This window comes from Bombus bifarius, unplaced genomic scaffold, assembly GCF_011952205.1.
Source record: "Bombus bifarius isolate JDL3187 unplaced genomic scaffold, Bbif_JDL3187 scf7180000008243, whole genome shotgun sequence".
Classification (NCBI taxonomy): domain Eukaryota; kingdom Metazoa; phylum Arthropoda; class Insecta; order Hymenoptera; family Apidae; genus Bombus; species Bombus bifarius.
The window spans coordinates 95,521-116,007 of NW_022884537.1; the positions used below are offsets into that span (position 1 = coordinate 95,521).

A 20,487-nucleotide genomic window follows, 5' to 3' on the forward strand; every position below is an offset into this window, starting at 1 on the left:
ATTAAAGGTGTAATTTTGTCCGATTAATTATAATTTATTAATAATGGATTGAAAATACAGATATTAGTTAGACAGAGAAACGATGTTTGATTAACAGGAAAACTAAATGCAACGCTCGTATTTACATCAAATAACTTGACAACTATTTGGTAACTCTCTCTCTCTCTCTCACTAGCAACTCTAACACTCGACAACACTCGCAACTCAATTCTAACGACTCTATGCTTCGACGTCTCGATCAACTCTGACCCTCGCCAATGCATTTCTGCTCGGTCGTGCTCGCTCTTGCTCTCGTCCTCTCTCTCTCTCACACACACACACACACACTTTTCGGCTCACATACTCTGGCCTCTCGATTGCCACTCCTTGAAATATGAAACCGTACTTCTGTTTTGACGCTGCTTATCGTTTCTGGCGTCACTGTTACTATGCGCTCTTGGATGTAAACAAACCACAAAAAGACGACGTACACGGTGTTTTCTAATTTCAGCCGATTTCCAATCAAAGCTATTCTACGATATTACAGTACTGAGTTACAGAACCTTATGTTACCTCGATTAGTTAGGCTCGCAGGAGGCTTTCACTCGTCTCAGGTCGAACGGCGCGCTTTCCAAGTCCTGCCGTCTTCTCGGGACGATATCCGGAGCAGGTGGGACACTGCTCACCCGCCGAAGGCCATTCGGAGGAACCAAGTCCCCCTTAAATCGGCCCTCTTGCCAGCATTTGGCCACAACCACTGCCACCACGAGTCCATATCCATAATTGGCCGAGTCGAGAGTTCGCTACGCCCTCTGGGCTAACACTCGGCCGCCCGTGGTACCGTTCATTGTCAACGGTGGGACCGCGCCTGTGGATGTATCGCCACGTCTCTGCTGCGCGGCTATCCTGCTAACCGTGCAGACAGACCCAGATGAGACTCACGTAAGCGGAAGTTGAGGAAATGTATCTCGGCGGCTCACCCTTGGCTTCAGGATCGTGGGTGCGCTACTACCCAAGGCTCCGTGGGGAAGACTTAGTCTTACACCGCAGCAACCTTCCTTGCGGTGTACATAGAGGACTCACGTAAGCGGGACGCTTGTCCCGACGGTCCTCCCTGGCTGCGGGAACGTGGGTTTGCCAGCCCCCATAGACTCGCAAAAGCGAATCCTCCCTGCGGAGAGAGGGAATGTCACAGGTGAAATTCGAGCAACCATATGATAAACCAAAATTTCGAGAGCCTTATCACGTGTGACCGTCCGGTCAGCACCCGTTCTCAGCCGCCTGGGTGGCATTCGGTCACTCTAGCCGTTCTCCGAAGTATATGATAAGTACGAGCAAAGCCTTCTCCCACTCCAACGAATAAAAGAATATAAATTCTCCCTTCAAAATCATCCAGCCAGTCTGAAAAAATTCTTAACTAGCCCAAGTATCAAAAGTGTATCATCGCGAAACGAAAATAATACTGTACAAATTGAGTAAAAATAAAAAGAAGTCGATCTTATGGTCGGAAATTGACAAGTTTCTTGATTTTATCTTAATTTTACGCTACAAAGGCAACGTGTGCTCGCTAAGAGCGGCGTATTTCTGATTCCTCAACTTACATGCCAAACGGAAAATACGGCACACGAATTTCATTCGTGTGTAAGCAATCGTGCGCTCCAGTGAAGTGATTCAGAGATGTGTTACGAATAGTGATAGTGAGGGGAAGTCAAACAATGCAGGAGGAGATACCAACAATCAAGATTGCAATCAAAGGAGAAAAGTATTACATAAACGGGTCGGTAGATTTACCAGGCTTAAAGCAACAGCAGCAAAATAACAACAATCAAAACGATATGGCTGCAGAAAAAATAGAATAGCAGCGGAGACAGGAGGAGTGCAGCTATGATAACAAAAGATGTTACCAGGACGAAAACTGGAAGCTAGCAAAAACTAGCAAAAGAACGTAAAATAATTCCAGGCACAAGTGCCGCAGGAAATCTACATACAGAAAAGCAGCGATGGCTGCAAGAATTACCATTAAGAAACTCATTCATCTCACTAACGGAAGAAATAGACGACGACCCAACAACCAAAAACACAACTCAATCAACACACACTACAAAACCACTACGAATATTTGTCGAGGCCCAGATAATAGACCCGCTTATTAATCAACTAAAAAATATAGTTGGGAAGGAAAATTACACAATAAAACAAATAAAATTAGAACAAGTAAAAATTCAAACAAACGCCCCAGAAAATTATAGGAAAGTGATAAAAGAATTAAAGGAAAAAAATGTTATATACCACACGTACCAGCTCAAAAGGGTAAGGAGCTACAAAATAGTTATAAGAGGATTACGTCCAAAAATTAACACAAAAAAATTAAGTGACAAATTAGCAAAAATTGGCCATCAAACAAGAGCAATACACAATATGACAAAATACGAAACAACCATTATCATTATTCTTAATAGAATTTGAACCCAGAACCAATAACAAGGAAATTTATGAAATCAAAAAAGTTCTAAACACAATAGTAACAGTGGAACCACCATACTATAAAAAAGATATACCACAATGCATGCGGTGCCAACAATACGGTCACACAAAAAATTATTGTAACAGAAGCCTGACATGTGTTAAATGTGCAAAAAATCACTTAACAATACACTACCCATACACAGGAAAAATAGAAGAAGTTAGATGTTATAATTGTAACGGAAACCACCCAGCCAGCTATAAAGGATGTGAAATGAGGAAACAATTACAACGTAAACTGTTTCCACCACTTCGCAATAGATCAATCAATAACTACCAACCACAACAAAGCATAACGGATAATGAAACAACATTGAAAGCACAGTATGAACCAGAAGCTATAAACAGAAACATAGATCCCCAAGGTAACCGAACCTATGCGCAAGTAACCCAAAACATTAGACAAGCAACGCTCACAAACAATCAGAATCAAAACAACAACATCGAAGACGATACAGAAATCAAAGGAATATTCAAACAAACAAACAAAAGTACGGAGATATTAGGAAAAATGGTAAGTGAGCTAAACGCAATACTAAGGCAACAAGTACAACAAACAACAGTCATGTTACAACTACTCACAGACTTTCTAAGCAAAAAATAGAGATGGACATGTTGAAAATAACAGCCTGGAACTTCAATGACTTGCAACAGCGAGCTCACGAAACTAAAACATTTTTGTATGACAATAATATTGATATACTACTAGTCTCAGAAACACATTTCACTCTAAAAAGTTACATGAAAATACTGTACTACACCATCTACGACACCAAACACCCCTCAGGTAAAGCACATGGAGGAACTGCAGTAATAATAAAAAATGACATCAAGCATCACCTACATAGTCAAACAAATCAAGAACACTTACAAGCAACCACTGTCACAATACAAACCAATGACAATTACTTCCAGATATCAGCAGTATATGTACCTCCGAGATACAAAATGACACTTAAAAAATGGGAAGAGTACTTCCAATCCTTAGGCGACAAATATATAGCAGCAGGAGACTTTAATGCAAAGCACACATTATGGGGTTCGAGAATTAACACGCCGAGAGGTAGAACATTAGAAAAATACATTAGAAGCAGCAACCTCAACGTACCATCTACAGGAAAACGAACGCACTGGCCGACAGACCTCGATAAAACACCTGACCTGTTGGATTTTGCAGTAACAAAAGAACTAAATATAAGCAAATTAAAAATAACAACCAGCCTTGAGCTTAACTCCGACCATACATCAATTATATTAGAATATACAAGCAAACCATTACTTTATAAGTAGTCAGAGTCGATTTGCAATAAAAACTGGCAAAAATCTAAATTAAGCATAATGAATAAACTAAATATATTCAAAACAATAATCAAACCAATCTGGACATATGGAGTCCCACTATGGGGGACGGCAGCAATGAGTCACATAAATAAAATAGAAACAGAGCAAGCAAAAATTTTAAGGACAATAGTTAACGCTCCATGGTACGTCAGAAATGAAGACTTACGAAAAGTTTTAAAATTCCAACAGTCAAAGAGGAAACCGCTAGATATGCAAAGGTATAAAGAAAGACTTGTAACACACCCAAACCATATGGTTGCTGAATCGAATAAAACCATAATAGAAAGAAGACTGAAGAAGAAGCATCCCACAGACCTCACAATAGAAATAAAATATAAACAATTTGGAACTCCGCTGGGGGTAACCATCCATATGTTATATTATTATACCACTAAGCTATAATATTGTACCAAATGTCCTACTGGACAAATTGTAAAATTTAAATTAAATAAATAAAAAAAACGAATTTCATTCGGGACTGAGGTGAAAATAGCGTGACTGAAGGACGACAATATAACAGAGGTACGTTAGAGCACGCCCTTGATATTATACCCGTGTTGTATGTGACGTTCTCAGGGAATGTGCATGGAATGGGCCGGCACCTATACTCCGGATCTCCTCTGTTGAAATTCGATTCTCGTTAACTTACCGTGCCGCAATTGAAACGCAATACAACCGTCAACCTGATAAATATGGCAAGCCTCTCTCCCACCCTAATTTTGATCGGACACCTCTGGATTTTATCAAAATTTCCTTTACCATAGGATATGTATTGGGCAAAGGTCCATTTTTCTTTAGAGTGCTTACTATTTTGCCATTAAAATCTATAATGTAGTAAAATGTTTCCTCTACTTTTCGTTCGTGTTTCACTTTAGGTGATCTTCGGCAACATTGAACAACTTTGCATAAGTTACCACACCGATGAAACTTTACTCGAGATTGTAACTGGTGGAGTTCTCTTTGGAATTCCTCTAATTCGATGTACTTTTCTTTTCTTCTTTTCCACTCGAACGATCCATCTTAACATACTTCAAATTAAATTCGATAGGAGCTTCGGTTTAAATTTCAAAATCCAGGTTATTGACAGAATTTGTAAAATTTTATTTCTTCTGACACAAAGACGCTTCATGTTTCCATAGAGAGGATTTGTTTTAACGCAGTCACTACTGATTGATCATCGCGGTGAAAACAGGATGAAACAGCATAATCCGACAAATACATCGTTATTTTCTAGTTGATGGTTCAACAAAAAGGTAGCTTCAATCTTCTAATTAACGTTGCTTGTACAAAACGTCTCGAATCAAAGTGCTGTATTCAATGGCACCAGTTCACCCTATTTCGAGTCCCGAGTATACAAAGACATAATTTTAACTTCATGTCGCGTCTTTTAATTAACGCGAGTCATACACAACGTTTCGAATGCGAGAGTGTTGGTTCGTACAGCAACAAAGGTTGTACGAATGTCGTAGTTTACACGGGGAAAGAGTTTACTTATTTTCTGGAAAATGTAATTTATTAAAGAATACCTACACTTTTAAAAACAGTACATATCGTACTACTAAAATCTACAAATTTCCCGAGCAATCTATGAAGTTTACCAGCTTTCTAATTTTTAGAAAATAGAAACATTAGCTCTTATAACTGCACAACTGTTCGTATCGTTGTACGGCAGAACCGGTGAAAGCTCGTAAAAATAGTTCATTTTCCCGGTGTGAAACAACCAATTTATTCGATTACGCGCTGCAACTATTCTGTTATATAAACGTCAATTCTTATTTCTTTATAAAAATTCTAATACGACAATTTTCATTCGCGCTTTCATTCTGCGATACATATCGTTCTTGGTCTCATGTTCCTCTCGATTATCGTATTGTACGACCGGCACTGTGATGGAAATTGAAACATTTATTAACTGAATATTTAACGTAATAGTTTAATTGCACATTACAAAGCATTATCGTTCCCGTACAATTATCATTCGACGTCATTAATCGATAGCTGGGTAAGTAAGTACATCATCTCATAATGAAAATTGTAATTACGATCCATATTTAAATTAGTCATCTGTCAAATATGAAACTTATTATATAATCATTCCACGCGTGATAAACGAAATGAATTTTTTTTAAATCTCAATATCAAATTCAATAATAGGTTTATCCATTTTTTAACGGATGTTGTAATTATTATATCGAGCGGACGTTTAAACGAATAATCATAGCGAATAAACATTGCAATAGCAGAAACATGACCAATATCAGATCAATTAAGAAAAGAAATTGCAACGTTTACTTACCCTCGCTTCATTTATTTTCTAACTCCTTCAAATTTTTACGCTGACCAAAAACAATTTATAAAATATGAAGATCCGCAAACGCGCACGTCGAACGAAAAACTCCCTTTTACAAAAAATTGTACAATAATGAAATAGGGTAGTGATCAACGTACTTGATAAAATACACACGCACGCACGCATGTACGCGCGCGCACACACACACACACACACACAGAACATATACGTATATGAAAGCACATAAATATAACGCGTTCAAAGAAAAGTAGACAAATTTATTACTCGATCTATCATAATTTTCATTAAGCTGTTTCAAGCGGCACTTAGTAAACAATGAAGAGGAAGCGTCTAAGGCTGACAACCAAACTTCACTCAATGCTCGATGTGTGAGTCGAGCGCAGTTCGTACTAGGTCAGAAGCGTCGATTTGTCTTGTAAAGTATATTTCAACAAATATCGATACATTTCATGCGTGTCATGGAAAATGCGAATACATGACTTAAAGAACACTTTGAAATCATTTGCTTCGTATGTGTGTACTTGGCGTGTTTATTGTACGTCTCAATCTAGGCCGATTCTTCAGTATAGTAGTGTGAAAATTGATTTTAAAACGACCTATAAATCAAAGAATTAAATATTCTCTATGCTTTTATTTTATGATTATCTTAATTTATCCAAAGAATCATGAACACATGCGAAAAGTCTGATCCGATGTATAGCGGTCGCGCGCCTCGTCAGCGGGCGAATCGTGCGAATGAACGTGTAGTTTATGTGCGTGGAGATGTGATTCGTAGCTGCAGCTTTCGATACAAGTATCGCATTTGTAAGGGTACAATTTCCATGGTTTGTCCGGATAATGCTCCAACTTGTTGTGATGATAAAACTTGTACATTCCTTGAAACGATTTACCACATATTGCGCATATAAAATCATTACCCTTGTTATAATACGTGTCATGCTCGGCTAAACGTTCGTAGGATTCGAATAAAAATGGCATATATTACAGATTGGTTTATCTTCCACAGCGCAATCGGAATTCAGCACCAGCCTAGAATCTTGCCCAACATGCAAGTGCCGTTCGTGAATTTGAAGCCTCTGTTTCTTAACAAATCCTTGATTGCAGAACTTACAAAAGAATTTGTATTTCACCTAACACGAAGGCGCATGAGTAGCAAGTATATAAAACTGTAAGAATCTTTTAGTGGAAAACATCGTATTACAAACGTTACACTTTTCTGTGGCTGTTTGGCGATAGGTGCGCTCGTGTATGCACAAATTTTTAAATGTTCGGAATTGTGTTCCACAAGTAGTGCAAGGAAACTTTGTTCTGTTCATCTTGTCCGCTTGGTGACCCTTTACGCATGCAATCCCATTAAGTAACCTTCTGCACTTTGCAGCTGTATCGAATGACGAAGAGAAAGTATCATCCGCAATAAGCGTACTCGCAGTCAAATAATTTTCCGAAGATCTTGTCATCCCACCCGAAACATCCGACATTTGTTCCAAATCAGGCGACTGTACTATGCCGAGTTCCATGTCGCTTGGTTCTTTCAAAGACCGAGACAAGTGGTTTACACAAGGTACACGTTGTTTATTCCTTAAGACTTTCATTCGACGACATACATTCTCCTGTTGTTTCAAACATGAGTATAGCCAAAATCGTTTGCGACAACCTTTGCATTTGTGTTGTTTCTTGAATGCATTGCAATTTATTTCAACATCAACCGGTGAAGCGTCCTTTTTTGATCTTATGGTCTTCAAACAGTGCAAAATCATGTGTCGTTTCAACAATGCCGACGTGTCAAACTTCTCATAACACACGCAACATTCCCTTCGTTTAAACACAATATGCTGGCGCAGATAATGAGTTAATAACTTATTCCTGGACATGTAACGCGCGTTGCATATGCTCGAAATGTAAATCGTATGGAACAATTTCATGTGCTCGTGCAGGTTTTCCTTCGAAGAAAACGATTTTTTACAAATATGACATTGTGTTATTTTCTGTTGATAGACTTTAAAGTTCTTCTGAAATTCAACCGATTCTTGCTGAGGTACGATTAATGTATCAGCGAAAGATTTTACAAATTCATTGAATCGCTTTGACGCAATCGTGTCAGCTTTCAAAGGCAAGTTACATGTCGAGCTTGTTTCACGAAAACCTTTAAATTCCTCTTTCACATTTTTCGATACTGCTTGTTTGAAAGCGTCTTCGTTTTCGTTTTCGTTTCGTTTTCGTTTTCGTTTCGTTTTCCTTTTCCTTTTCGCTTTCGTCTTCGTCTTCGTTTGACACAAAACTAGTAGGCTCCAAGAATTTGTCGCATTTCTCCAAACGGACTACGCATTCTTTATACTTAGCTTCAGGTGCAGATTTTCTATCTTGGTCAAATATATAGGGGAACTTGTTTCTTTTAAAAGATTGTCTTGATCTTCCAAAGGTCTCAAACTCCAATAAATCGTAAAAATCATATAAAGAAGATCTTTTCACTGACCTAAGGTTGTAAGGCGTATTGTGCGAGGTATTAGGGCTTCCAGGTTCAGCTTTTATTTCGTTCCTTAATAAAGATATCATTGTTTTTAAATTCACATGAGTTTGAACAAATGGTCGTTTCCTAACAGGAGATGCGATTCGCTCAACAGAAGTAGACTCCTGAATAACTTCTGCAGCCTTTGATGTCTTGTTACTAAATGTGTCGAGCGTTGAAATTGGAATAATAGTCGCAGTAACAGGAATATTCTCCGTATCGATAAAATTTTCCGGGCTAACCCATTTGTCATTCGGCTTGTCTTTGTACGGCGATATGAAGTCTGTAAGGACGGTCTGCTTCATCCTTTTCGAAGCTGTACCATGCGAATCGTTTAACCATTTCGGGTGCGTAGACTTGATATTGCTGTTCGAACCCTCGGTGGGTGTACTGTTTGAACTATTAGAGAGTATCAAAGGTATATTTATTGAGCTATTTACGTTTTTTGGGCAGGGACTGTGTGAAGTATTTGATTCTGCCATGACTATACCGTCCGAATGATTCGACTTTTCTAACGATTCAGGAGATGTTTTCGTGATTTTGCTTTCACCAGAAAATATTGCGTTCCCATGCGCATGGAATAAATGAGATTGGATATGTCTTTTATAGGAAAACCTTCGGCTACAAAAATTACATCCATATCTAGACAATTGCTTCTTTAAACACTGCTTCTTTAAATGACGTATCAAGGAAATATGCATAGTGAAAATCGCAGTGCAATTATTACACTTAAATACATTACAGGTATATAATTTGTTATGCTGATCAAATAAACGTTTAGTTTGAAAATTTAACAAACAAACGTTGCAACTTCTTTTGTTGTTTGAAGGTACTTTATGTGTACTTTTTCGTTTATCAGGATCCAATTTCTTATTTTCTAGATACGTACTTTCTTGAAGAAACGCGAATTCTTCATATTCACAATAAACGTCATCCGAAGATTCACCTTTAAACGTCGCTGTTTCATTTTCATTCCCTGTATTCGTATCAACTGGCGACAAATCATCGCAGATCTCTGGATCGATTGGCTCTTCTTTTATTCTTATTGCATAGTCAGAAGGCTGAAAAAAATATACAAACCTAACGTAACATTCTGAAAAACGAAAAATCTATGAAACAGTCCTAGTCTAGTAATTGAAGCCAATCGTGCCATAAATATCATGGATTGGATAGAAAGCTATGTATAGAGCTACAAAACTAGATAGTAGAAAGAACGGTTTATGACGCCATATTTATGAGTTAGCCAGGTTCTACCATTAAAAACATGAAATACATAACTGCACATATCCAGAATACTACATACATAAGACGAGCGGTGTAAATTTTGTGTAAATTTGCGGCTTCATTAGAATTGCTAAGAAACTTTTCCTCAACTCCTAACATTTACCATAGGACAGGGCCGATCGATATTTTCAAACTATTGTGTAGTGAAGTCGACTATATTGTTAGGTAGATGATTCATTTACACTGTACATGTGAATGTGTGTGTAAGCGTTAGAGGGCATCCAGGTCTTAGTTGAGACAAAAGATTGTTGCCAGATGTGAGAAGTTTCCAGAAGGGTTGACAACAAGCGTGCGTGCAAGAAGGTTATCAAGGTCGTCAGAGTGTAATATATAAGTATAGCTGTTGTGTGTGAAATGAAGTAAACTATTTGTATTTCCGAATCCTTTCTATATCTTAACATATATACAACTAACATATAACATATATACTTTTAGCATGGTTGTTTAACGTTATTTCATGAATGTATTCTTCCAGGTAACAGAGGTAACAAATTGGTACAAAGCAACGAGCGGTTCTTCTACATGTTTAACAAATTGTATATTATAAATGAGAAGTGAAATATACGACAGAGCAACAAACACCATGCAAAACTCTAAAAATTCCATATCATATGAAAATATAAAAAAACAACTCAAAAAGTTTACAAAAATCACCATGAATTGTTTAAAGTAGAAATATTTGTATCCAATTCGATGGAAAATATTGTAGAATCAATTGCGATCAGTAACCGGTGTGAGAAACAGTCAATGGTAGTAACTAGTAAAACAGAAGGAAAACGTGACTGTCAACGGTGCTTACATACGCCGAAACACTGATGCGATGAACGCATCAACGTTTTTTGTTCTTTTATGATGTATATTGGCTTGCATCGATGCAGAAAGTAATATTATTTTCTTAATTGGTAGGAAAAGCCATTGGGTATATATTAAGTATATATTGATATACTGATGTCATTTCACGAGACTTTGGAGTCGATGCGTAGCGTCATTACGATACTTTTCAGCTATACAGGCTGCTCAACGAATTTTCTAAGTTAGACTATACTAGAACTATTGTCCCGATGCTGTTCGGGCAGTAAGGGACATATGCAAAATTCCTCCCTTTCACTAAGTTGCCAATTTGTATAAGAATATATATACACGCGGGTAAACGCACACGCGTATCTATGCCTCGTTATAACTGTGTGCGGAAAAATTTTGTATATAAACTCACAGCAGCAATATTTTTCATAACGCATACAGAAATTTAAACCTGGGCATAAGGTTACACGAACGTTAAAACGGACATACGTTTCACAGTCATTTCGTACGTACGTAGAAGTCACGGCATACGAGCGTCGTCTGTTTTGCAGAGCTGGCGGAACAATTACTCACGTCCTATCAGTGTGCTGACACGCAGATGGTCGAAGCGCTAAATTTCTAGTTCTCAAAAATAGCGATTGTTCTTGACTGTGGCGTAAACTATGCTTAACCATTGTGTTGTAAAACTCCAATAATATTTCTTTTTAATCTGAATCGATATCGAAATGCGTTAAAAACTGTAAATAATTTGATTTATACAAATGATTTTTGCAATAACAAATGATTTATAATAAACAAATCTGAAAATCTTTGCACAAAATAGAAAAGTTTTCATTCCGATACAACTATTCGCTATAGAATAATCGCTGGACATACATAAAAAATACGTACTCGTCGAACTGATAACGAATAACCAGCGATACGTTTGTGTGACCTGCTCTATTTAAAGTTATACGTTACAAAACGCCTCAGCTGAATCCAATGCCCGTATTTATATAAATACATCAGTGAACAGGTAGTGCACGTTCCCAGTGATGAACGTTCCTGGTACATGTGTGAGTATTAATTTATTATACGGCAACATATTTTTTACAACATACGTTGTTTCAACGCTCGTATGCTTCGACGCATTAATATGATGAAAATCTAATCTTTCTTATTAATTCACTTGGTATCGTACGAATAAATAGATAACATTTCACGATACAACAGCGATTTACACTAATATTACATAAAACATATTTATATATGTATAAATATCAATTTTATATTCTACAAGCCGAGGAAAATTAATAACAAATAATAATAACACAAATGGCAAATACAATCAGCGTACTAAATATTAACATATTAATGAAAATCATTTGTAATTCAATATTTACATTTTTATAAAATAAAATATGTAAATGAAATTTAATTGTAAAATAATCACATTCGCATAAACTCATTACTCTAAAACGGAGCAATTAAATATTATATTGATAACAATACTAAGCACGGTTGCATCGATGCTAGACATTCCGCATTACTTTAGTATTTTTAATCCATGTATTATTATTGAGCCATAATATATAAAGCATACGCGCAAGAGATCATAGCGCGTTGGCTAAAGTAGTCTTATAATTGACAGATACATTATACAAAATTTTATGTACCATCGTGGAAATTCCTTTTAATTCAACAATTAATTCAACAATTTCATTTCTATTACAAATCATAAGTTTGCGTCACAACGGCCAAAGAAGCAAATCTTACTTTGCCATATTGAAATAGTTAAAGAAAGTGGTACATAAACATTAGCTTAATATGTTATATTAACCAAGATTTATAGAAACAAAATATATTATTCAATACGGTCAAAGTTCATTTATCGAATGATGTTTCAAAAGGTACTTACGTCCATTTTGTTGTCCAATTTTATATCCATGGAGATTGCATCAACGGGCCGCACGTAAACTAACACTCGAGCCATTTGCTTTACGAAATTATTATTATTATTAGACAAACTGCTTGCCTGTGCACAAGGAAAATCTATGAATAGTGAGTAGTAGACTTTAATAATATCCTCAAAGAACAATTCGCGTTTTCCTTAAAATATGCCACAACTGCACGATAACAGTAGCAATTTGTAAATGAATATAGAAATTGTATGAGATACAGTTATCAAATATATTTAACAAAACTGTAATTATTTGATAAAAAGTCGTGAAATCAATGAAAAGCAGAAGACAATGGAAGATATTTCAGGTTAACGTGTCGTACATAATTTTAAAAGTTGTTTACACTCTCTTATTATTCACTTATTATTCACTTGTATCCAGAACATGTTTTCCTTTATTAATATTTCGCGTCAAAATAAAATGTAAATTTTTTTATACACATATAAACATCCACAGAGAGAGAAAATACCGTTCAAACTCGGACACCACCATGTGCAGCACTGTGGGCATTAAAATGGCATCCTCCACTAGTAGCAAACATGCCGCTCAGTTCAGACAGGTTCATACGTGGCTACAGCGCATGCGTGTTACTGAGTAGATTTTCTGACTAACTTCACGTTATGTCCAATACAATTTTTTTGTTCACGTTTCTATATAAACGCACGTTATATATGTATGTATATCTATGCATCTAAGAAGCAACACCAACACACGTCAATGAATATCTGATTATTCCTGCATCATAAGTACTGCAAGCATCGCATTCGTATACACAGGTTTGTAAACTCCAGTAGAGAGGGTAATGCTCTTAATATTCGGAAATGTGCTTTACAAATCGGCCGTTAGTCGCAGCGCTGGCATCGATTTGTTGACACCTTTGTTTGCATTATCACTAATGGTAAAAAATGTAAGCTAAACTGCTTTTCATAATTTTCATCAATATATTTAAAGTAGACATACAGTATTTCACGCGATACTTAAAGAATGTTGTTTAAAGAAATGTAGTTTTACATAATGCAATAGAGTTTAGTTATAGACACGATCGTGCTGCAGACACAAGAAGCGCTGCGCGGCGAAGTCTAACAAATCGATTCAAGTCCCTTTATTACTCGAGAAATACTTTCTGGCTCCTAGGAGTCTTACCCACTCTAATGGAATTCTTAAATTTGTGTATACGAACATGGCAAATATGTGCATACATACACAGGCGCGCGCGCGCGCGCGCGCACACACACACACACACACACATGTACTTACTGTTGACTCTGTCAAAGACTTATGAGATACCACTGGTTGTTAAAGTATTTGTCCAAATATCTGTTTTATACTTTAGCGTTAAGGATGAGAATCTTATTGCTCAAGAAATTAAAATTTGGTTAAAGAAATGATTATTTGAACCCTATGGACAGTTAATTTTTGCGGTCGGTAACTTACCGACAACGTAGTTATATGTGTCGGGTTATCGCTAGAATTTAGGGCGCGTAACAATTCTTCATTTGTATTAGCGATCGTTTTGTACAACAGAGATTATATTTACAGGTACAAAAAAATGACTTTTACAAAGTTTAACGAACAACAATGGTGTTTAGACACGCAAGATGCAATTGACAACGTTTTTGGGTTCGATAAGGAATCCACGGTCAACGGGATAACTCTTTACTAAGCGTAGAATACTTTTTAAGCACAGAATACGATTGCTGGGACGCTCCGTATAAACTGCTCGATGTGTAACTTTCCAAGGCGATCGCACGAATAACAGTCTGATGAAAATTTTCCTCGCTTTACAATCGCGTTCGTTGTAAGCATCGAGAAAGATCCAAACGCCGTTGCTAGGCAGTTTCTGTCTGGAGATTGATTCCTAATACAACGTGTGTCCCATTATATCGACATCTCTAAAGTACAATTCTATGTGATTTCTAGGGAGAACCATACAACCACTCCACACCTCCGTCAGGCAAAACGTCCATCCCGTGACCGTGGCTACCAGTTGTGTCACCTCGAGTCCAATCTCACTATCACAAATCTCGAACAATTACAATCAGATTAAATGACAACAATTGCTTAATTACGGCTATGATAGAATCTAGGCTAAAGTATTACAGGATTTTCCCAAACGGAATCCAACTATGGGGAACAGCAAGTAACTCCAACATCGAAATACTACAACGCTTCCAATCGAAAACGCTAAGATCCTTAATAGACGCACCTTGGTATGTTACCAACGAAACCATCCATCGCGACCTCAAGATACCCACAGTCAAAGAGGAAATAGCAAAATATAGCGACAGATATAGCAAAAGAGTCAACAAACACCGAAACCCCCTAATCACTGGACTACTTGATACGACGGACCAGATTCGCAGGCTGAAGAGGCACTACCCGCTAGACCTAAACGCTAGATTCATTTAGTTATCCAAATTAAACATATGCACTTACTTATAATACTTATAAATTATACCTATTTATAATAAGTACTAACTTATTGTAAATAAACAGCCATGTCACTGCGCCACGCCAGAAAAATTACTGAAAATTCTCAACGCGAGAATTGATTGTAATTTCAACAAATAAATAAAAAAAAAAAACTTTCTAAGGACTATTGTCTACCACGGCTGGACAAGGGAAAGTTGGGTTTTCCCACGTACGATGCTTCCTAATAGCAACTTTCTATCGAGGGCAGCTAAGACCCTTCCTAGTCCACCAACTTTCGTTTAACCAATTAAGAACGAATCCTATTTCCTTCACTCTCTTAGCCAAAATCGTCACCAACAAATCCGATGGTCCCGTGCGCTAGACGCACCCATCCTTAGCTTTCCTCCGGTACAGCATCGTCACCGAACATGACTGATTTTCCATTCTTCAAACAGTCAACATTCCTTCGACCGGGTTGATACCCGAAGATCAGTCACTCACTCATCTTATACATATGCACCAGCGTAATTATCATCTTCACAAAGTTGTTGGAATAAACTGTCATTCACACCTTGTTACATCAGTGTCATATTCAATTAACCACCTCTATTATCCTAATCGAAATAGGGGATCGATCATTTCGTGGCGTCGATTATCTAATCGTAACGGGAATTTACGACTCCCGTTGGCGTGCTTCCTCGCGAACGCGTTTCTCCGCGAGTGGTCGAAAAAATATTCTATATATTATTATTATATATTATTATATATATTATATAATATTTATTATTTACAGAATAAGTATTTATATCAGTATACATAGACGAGACGTAGAATAAAAACGTTTATCGCACGTCTGGGGGCATTGGAAACCTTTACCATTTTAGTATTATTCCAAATGTTACCGACTCAGCGTCTCGATAATATTATCTCTTCCCTTCAGCACATTATCCAGTCCAGCACATTGTTAAATATATAGGTATCTCCTTTCCATAACACATCTTGGATAACAAGCTTTTGTGGCAACTGCATATCCGGAGATATTTACTTGTACTCCAATGATGTTAGGTCAATCGAGCTGAACACTTGATCGGCATGCGGGCGTTCACAGAGTCTTGTCCTAATAGTAACAAAAATAGAGGGATATATGGGACTCTCTGAGAGGTGGTGCTCCATCTTTAAAACCATCTCAATTTCTGGCATGGATTTTTCTGGCAAAACTCATCCTGGTAATCAAGTGATTACTACCTAGCGAAACTACAAAAGTATGGATTGGAACACACAACAATACTCTATTGAAAGTACAACAGGTTTTCTGTGCTAAGGAAAATCAAAACTGGTGTTTTCTCGATAATGCCTAGACTAACAATAGAGTGTTTTTTCTCGATGTTGAACTTGAATATCTGATGACGAAGATGAGAGCTTGCTGAACTATGCGTCTCATTTAAAAGATAGACAGAGCCATGTTACATTTCTTTAACCGGTAGGGAGTACCACGAATAATCTATACTGGATGAAAAAAAGGCGGCTCTGAATCGGCGTTTCATCAAATACTTAAAATAATAACTTAAAACAGTCTTGTTACATTTAGACTTCTTCAGAACACGGTAATGGCAGTGGAATTTGAGCTGATGTAGGGTTTTCGTCACAGTCCAGCGCGGCTTACCTTGCACAACCACATAAATAAATTGGCGAAGGTGGGGATTTATAGTACCTAACTAGATGAGATAACAGCAGGCCTCGTGTCACGACGTCCCACGATGTTCCACGACGTCCTGCGAAGTTCCACGACGTCCCGCGACGTTCCACAACGTCCCGCGACGTTCCACGACGATCCACGACATTCCACGACGACCTGCGACGTTCCACGAGGTCCCAGGACGTCCCATGACGTTCCATGACGTCCGACGGCGCCCTCATAGGGGGTTATTAGTCCAGTCTAGTTCATTAAACAGTTTTGGATGATCTAGACTAGACTAAACTATTAAAGTAGCTTTTAGCTTGATATATCTCGGAATTATTAATATATATTGTTTATCAATAGCAATCGAATCCTAATATTAAAATTAACGTTACACTTCGAGAATAGTACTTCATCTATTATTATTTGGGAAACGATGGCATTTACCTGATCCCATCACGGGGAGGTAACAACGCTCGGGTTCTATTTACGTAAAGAGTTTTTAAGCATCGAAGGCAGAAGATGTAAAGTTATTTGATAGCAAAGAAGTAGCGTGTATTGAAATTTATTAATTAGAATAGGTATAGTATGTGGATCCACATAATCATATTTGAACATTGAACTTACCATCGAAGAAACCAAACCTCGTTGCCATCGATTAAATTGCATTTGCTTCTTCAATTCCGTGAATGCGATTTGTTTCCTTGGCTTTGAGTGAGTACGGAGAATTACATTTCATCTATAGACACTCTAAAGTTACACTTTGCATTAGCACTGATTTTATATGAAATAGTTAAGTGAAAAATTAAATACTGTGTTTAAAATTAAAAGATAAAACTAAATGGTACAAAATACCGCTTCAAAGACTCAAAAGATTTCGTTAACACTAAAGAAAACAAAATAAATTATTAATTTAATCGCTACGAGTTGGTGGTATTGATTTAAACGAATAGTAGAATTGCTTCCGATTAATGGTATAAATTAAAAGCATAATTATTTTAAATTAATGGGAGGATATTGCTATAAATTATTATTTTAATTGTTAAAAATTAATGGAGTAATTGTTTCAGGTTAGTAATATATTGTTATAAATTAATAGTTGAACAGTGAGGAATTAATAGATAAAACGTTGTAAGTTAATGGCTTAAATGTTGTAAATTATTAATTTAATTGTTACAAATTAATAATTAAATTATCAATAAGTGCGTAAAAGTTCTATTTTGATCTACACAATACGGCAGATCAAGAAAAATGAGCTCCCGCGCGAGTTGGAGTTCTTTATACAACTCGTACAAGTCGTAGAGAAGAAGATTCAGAGACGTAAACGACCTCGCGCGATGTTGTGCAAAAGAATGTTGGATTGGATGGAAATGTATAAGAGCACATGGAAAACAGCTCTATGAAATTTACGAGTGGAGAGAAGTAATGTTTCCTCTGAACCGTTGCCTCCATAATTCATAAATAAGAAAGCGTATTATCAATGTTCATAAAAGGCTTGCACACGCACCGTGATTGTCTCTACCGCGAGTATCCACAAAAAATACAATGAACACATGTTCGATATGACCTCCGTTTTGTCGTAAACAGAGCCTGACGCTTCTCTTAAAATTTTACCGTATCGAGAATGCAGTGTTGCAGTTCTATCGCAATAGACACCGACGATGCGTACACTAACCTCCTCATGTGTCCCCAGAGGTAAAAGTCGAGAGAATTTAAACGTGAAGACCGAGCAGACCAAAGCACAAGTTCCCTTCCACCGATCCATCTATTTCCAAAACAGTTAGACTAGTGCTCCTGCACTGCGTTGGTAGAATGTGATGGTGCACCATCCTGCAGAACCATCTCTTAATGCGCCTGAATTTTCACGTGCTTAAAAATATTCGTTACGTGTATTTGTTACTCCAGTGTCACATTTATTAAATGTTGCCTCATTAGTAAATAATATCCTCGTGGGGAAATTGGAATTGCGTTGGATTTTCCGACTCATCCATTTGAAAATGTTTTCTTCTGTTTTTAACCCGTGAACTTTCTGAAAGCTATACAGTTGTAGATTTTTCCCCTTCAATACAGACTATACGGTGCAGCAGCAGCTGACACCTTCTTCAACAGCGATAACCCTCGTACTCACCCTGAGATTTTTTTCAATACGGTGCAGTATTCCGTCTCCCAGATCCGGATCGTCGTGCTGAATTCGTCCGCCAGGTTTCAATGTACCTATATCCTGAAATCGATAATCTATTTTACAAAATATCTTTGTGCTAGGTATATAGTTCTATTGGTGTGGTAACAAAGGTGCATGTCCGAAAGTTCTCCAAATGTATACGATATTTTGTAACAGATATGGCGATTTAAATAATAAACAACGAATAGTAATGCTACACTGCATACAACACTCACTACGCGTACTGCTACACTGCATACAACACTCACTACAGGTACTGCACACCCAATACACCTAAGTGACACTCTAACTTTATATTCTCAGTTCTCTGAAAGTTTCTCATCGACTGTCGGAATGATTCTGTCCTTCCAAAACTCTTCTAGCCTTTTGCCTCAAAATGGCTAAAACATAGTAGCGACAGAGAGTTCATTGACGAAGAAGAATTTACAATACTCTTTGCCAATGCTTATGTAACTTACATTTATGTAACTCGGATTTATCCAGGAACAGTCATAATATTTCAGAAGTTCCTTACGAAAACAAGGGTGTGGTAACGAGGAAACAAACAGACTGTGCACCAAATGTGTTTAAAAAAGCGTAAATCTATTTTCTACAATCGCCAAACTTTACATAGCTGGAGATTTATTCATAATTCGTATTTACCAGATGGGTTTCGGAAATATGTCTATTTTTTTTTTTTTTTTGTACATTCTTTCAAGCTCTAAATAGTAGTCAATAAAACAATAAAAATATTGGCATATCGTCTTCAGTTTATATTGTTTTATTGGCCATTATTTAAGGTTCTGTATTTAATATCAAGTAGTCCGTAGTTGTATGACTGTGAAGTCACTGATAGTATTCAATATGAACAGGTAGCGGTCAGTGTAAAACACTACTTAAATATTTTCTACTACTACTACTTAAAAATTTTTTTTTTGCTGAGAGTAAAGCAAAAGCGCGGGCGCGTGTGTGTGCGTCGAAGGGAGTTCGCATCGGCATTCTTATAAAGAATTCGCGATCTGTATTAGATTCAATTCCACTTTATACGAGCGCCGGTTTCACGTTCTCATCTCAATAGATGCAACAAATAAGTGCGATAAACTCTTTTTATTTCAATCAGATTGACCTACTGATTCCGGTAGGTCAAACGTACTCTCACGACGATAACAGTGTAAGCATCGAGCGAACATCAGAAGAGAACACCAGGAATAGGTACGTTACGCTGTCGGGACGTAGAGTCCTTTTTTCCCGATTGGTTGCAGACAGGTTTCGGGTAAGAATCGTAAATTGTCTGACACAGGATATATCGGTGACTTTTAAACTAACGACAACCAAAGAAGACCGTATAAATAATTTTAAAATTATAACTTAATAAAAATGTTATTCACTGGTAGGGGGTTGATGTAGCGGCACATGTGTCATAGGACAAGGCGGATCGATAGCGTCCCACGGACACCCCGCGTCTTACAAGGGGTGTCCAAAACTCGTGGAGCTGCGCAAAAAGCTAGCTGAAAAAAAGAAAAAAGACAAGGAAACAAAGATAAAACGAAT

The 20,487-nt window shown here is 37.3% G+C and overlaps 2 protein-coding genes across 2 annotated transcripts; both read right to left on the reverse strand.

The window, feature by feature from the left end:
• Nucleotides 1-5,337: 5,337 nt before the first annotated feature.
• LOC117211770 (zinc finger protein 607-like) lies at nucleotides 5,338-8,088 on the reverse strand. The gene has a single exon (XM_033455995.1). The coding sequence runs from the start codon at nucleotides 8,074-8,076 to the stop codon at nucleotides 7,285-7,287; it is 792 nt and encodes a 263-aa protein (XP_033311886.1). The 5' UTR covers nucleotides 8,077-8,088; the 3' UTR covers nucleotides 5,338-7,284.
• Nucleotides 5,346-13,218, reverse strand: LOC117211769 (ras-responsive element-binding protein 1-like). The gene is made up of 2 exons (XM_033455994.1): nucleotides 12,643-13,218; nucleotides 5,346-9,721 (listed from the first exon to the last, which is right to left on the reverse strand). Exons 1-2 carry the CDS (start codon nucleotides 12,715-12,717, stop codon nucleotides 8,300-8,302), a joined length of 1,497 nt encoding a protein of 498 aa, XP_033311885.1. The 5' UTR covers nucleotides 12,718-13,218; the 3' UTR covers nucleotides 5,346-8,299.
• Nucleotides 13,219-20,487: the final 7,269 nt, after the last annotated feature.